Here is a 3,158-nt window from a genome sequence, read left to right on the forward strand (position 1 = left end):
TATTGATCTATCTATCTACCTATTTGCTACTAGGCAACATAAAGCACTAATGCATAATGCTTTAAAACAAAATCACAATATTACGCTTGCAGGCTGAGATGACAACTTTCAGTCTGTTACTCAGTCATCAAAAACTGAGTCAGCGTTTGATGTCAGCTCCAAAAAAGGATGCGAAACAGGCATTTTAAAATCATTTTCACGACGAATGAATAGAAGCATAAAAACGGGGCCATTCCAAAAGTAACTGTCCCTTTAACTGCCACCAAAGCGAGTGATTCTCCATCTTCCAGGCAGAGACGTACCTTCCATGGCTGCAGTGGGGCTGTGGGAGTCACCTGTTGAACACAGTCCTCAGGTTGGAAGAGACAGACAATAAGAACCACAGCCGTAGATATGGTCCACCTACTGAGACCTTTTTGTAACCTTCAGCGGATAAGAGATTGATTGTCAAGACTCCCATAATGCACTAGGGGGGGTGTGTGTGCGTGGGAGGTTTTGCATATATCATCCACCGTGAGCAGAAAACAGGCCCATGGGTTATTACTGAGCGTTCTTTATGCGTCATAAACTTTACACTCTGTACTGTGTGTGTGTGTGTGTGTGTGTGTGTGTGTGTGTGTGTGTGTGCGTGTGTGTGTGTGTGTGTGTGTGTGTGTGTGTGTGTGTGTGTGCGTGTGCGTGTGCGTGTGCGTGTGTGTGTGTGTGTGTGTGTGTGTGTGTGTGTGTGTGTGTGTGTGTGTCGCAGGTTGTTCAGAGTGGTCAGATTGTGTTTGTTCTGAGGTTCTTTTGTCCCTAGGTGTGTGTCTGTGTGTGTCTTTGTAGATAGGTTTGACTGTGTGTGTGTGTGTGTGTGTGTGTGTGTGTGTGTGTGTGTGTGTGTGTGTGTGTGTGTGTGTGTGTGTGTGTGTGTGTGTTTGTATAGAGGTTTGACTGTGTGTGTGTGTGTGTGTGTGTGTGTGTGTGTGTCTGTGTGTGTGTGTGTGTGTGTGTGTGTGTGTGTGTGTGTGTGTGTGTGTGTGTGTGTGTATGTTTGTATAGAGGTTTGACTGTGTGTGTGTGTGTGTGTGTGTGTGTGTGTGTGTGTGTGTGTGTGTGTGTGTGTGTGTGTGTGTGTGTGTGTGTGTGTGTGTGTGTGTGCGGACGTTGCAAGGGTCATCATAAATCAGAAAAGAATATTTATAGACCCTAACCCTAACCCTTTATTTATGAAAATGACATTATTTTTAAACCCAATACAAACATTTTGTTAAGGTTTATTTGTATAGGGGCCGATCCAAAATCATAAGCAAGCTTGAGACATTCATCCGATGTTTGCATCATAGGGTTTCTAGCCAAAGCTAATTTACGACTCCTTCTCAGACTGCAAGGGAAGCTAATTTTTTGCAAGCGATTTGAAAGACAATTGCAACCTATTTCGTTCTTGGCAAATTTGCCAGATAATTTTCATCTTACATTTCATACACTTATGCACACAATTCCTTGTTTCAGTTTAACAAAATTCTCACGTTTCCTTGTTCAAGTTTAATATCGTTTTGGTAGTTGGCCATCACTTTAATTCAGGGACCCTGAGGTCTTAAATTCAAGTACTGTATTCAGATCAGGACTTGCAGGGTGACAGGGGAAAGCTGTGTGATTTCTTGATGTTCCTTAAAGACATGGAGTTGGACAGTGCAACGCCTCATCTTTACAAACGGTTCTCATTAGTGGCAACAATTGGAGCTACTTCTGCATGCGTAGAAAGGAGCTTCTCCTGTTTATAGCGCCTCATGTCCTACACCCGTAACACAACGGTCCAAGGCCGTTTAAGCAGCCTAGCTCTACTGGCCATTGAGAGGACCCTGGTCAAGTCACTGGAAAAGACAGCTAGTTGGTATGGCAGGGTCACAGAGCATTTCTTTGAAAAGGAACAGAGAGCAGAATTTACATACAAAAGACCAGCAGTGCGTGTGTGCGCGTGTGCGTCATCTATGGTTTTATGATGTATGAACATAATGCGAGGCGGCAGTTTAGACTGATAAGCTGAGCAGCCAACCCAGCTAAAGGAGCTAGGGAAAATGGCTTGCCATAGCAGCAGAAACCTCTTTAATGTCTTTAAAGTGGCACTATTGAGTAAACTTATGTTTAATTTGGTTTCATTGTCGGCCCACATTTGCTCTCTCACACATACACATACACACACACAGACACACACACAAACACACACACACACACACACACACACACACACACACACACACACACACACACACACACACACACACACACACACACACACACACTCATTCAGACACAAACGCAAACAAACATACACACACAAACACACACACAATGTAGAATGTATTGTAGATTCAACACACTCTATAGTCTATAATATATAGTCCCAGACACATTATAATACTATTGTTTAAGCACATTGTACTTGGTGCTTGTTCAGATAATAAATTATAATGGTAATCGCTGTGGCTTTTAAAATATGGGTTAGATATTGGAAAAGTTGTAAATGATTTATCTACTCCAGGCCATCATGCCTAGCCTCATGTGTTTTCATCTTGATTAAGTATATGTACAGTGTGTGTGTGTGTGTGTGTGTGTGTGTGTGTGTGTGTGTGTGTGTGTGTGTGTGTGTGTGCAAAATGAAGGCAATGCAACAAAAATAAACAAAGCGGAGTAACCCTGGAGCAGAACACAGGAACACAGAGCAACAGGCAACACGACAACAACAGAACTCCCAGGTTACTATCTCAAATGAGTTCAAACCGGACCTGGCTCATGAGATAAGACATTTAACAAGCAGAGATGTGTTAAAGGGGAATTGAGTGGAGAGGTTCAAAATAATATAAAAGCTTGACGATGTTGCGCGGTCTTGTTTAGATTGATTTGTTGCTTCCTCATTGTTGATCATTTTAATGGGATTTAAATGTATTTATGATTCAGAAGTATGCAGCAACGTAACACTAAACGATGTGAGGAGATTGTGTTATCAGCTTAGATAGACAGAGATGAAATAGCTCATGACATGTTTTAATTGCACCAATGCAGCAAACTGAGATTAGCTGGGAACTTTTACTTCGAAACCTCCAAATGTCTTCAATGATTGTTCTCTGATAGGCTAAAAAGTAGGGTTTGATGTGCGTTTCATGCAGAACAGAACAATGTAG

General features: G+C 42.1%; 1 protein-coding gene across 1 annotated transcript in view; it reads right to left on the reverse strand.

The window, feature by feature from the left end:
* The window catches only part of LOC115543110 (solute carrier family 15 member 1), an 18,464-nt gene extending 17,947 nt beyond the window's left edge, over window positions 1-517 (reverse strand). The window contains exon 1 of the mRNA XM_030355664.1: window positions 303-517. Coding sequence (XP_030211524.1) covers window positions 303-309 — 7 coding nt within the window. The 5' untranslated portion in view covers window positions 310-517. The remainder of the gene's footprint in view (window positions 1-302) is intronic.
* Window positions 518-3,158: the final 2,641 nt, after the last annotated feature.

This window comes from Gadus morhua, chromosome 4 (assembly GCF_902167405.1).
Source record: "Gadus morhua chromosome 4, gadMor3.0, whole genome shotgun sequence".
Taxonomy (NCBI): Eukaryota; Metazoa; Chordata; class Actinopteri; order Gadiformes; family Gadidae; genus Gadus; species Gadus morhua.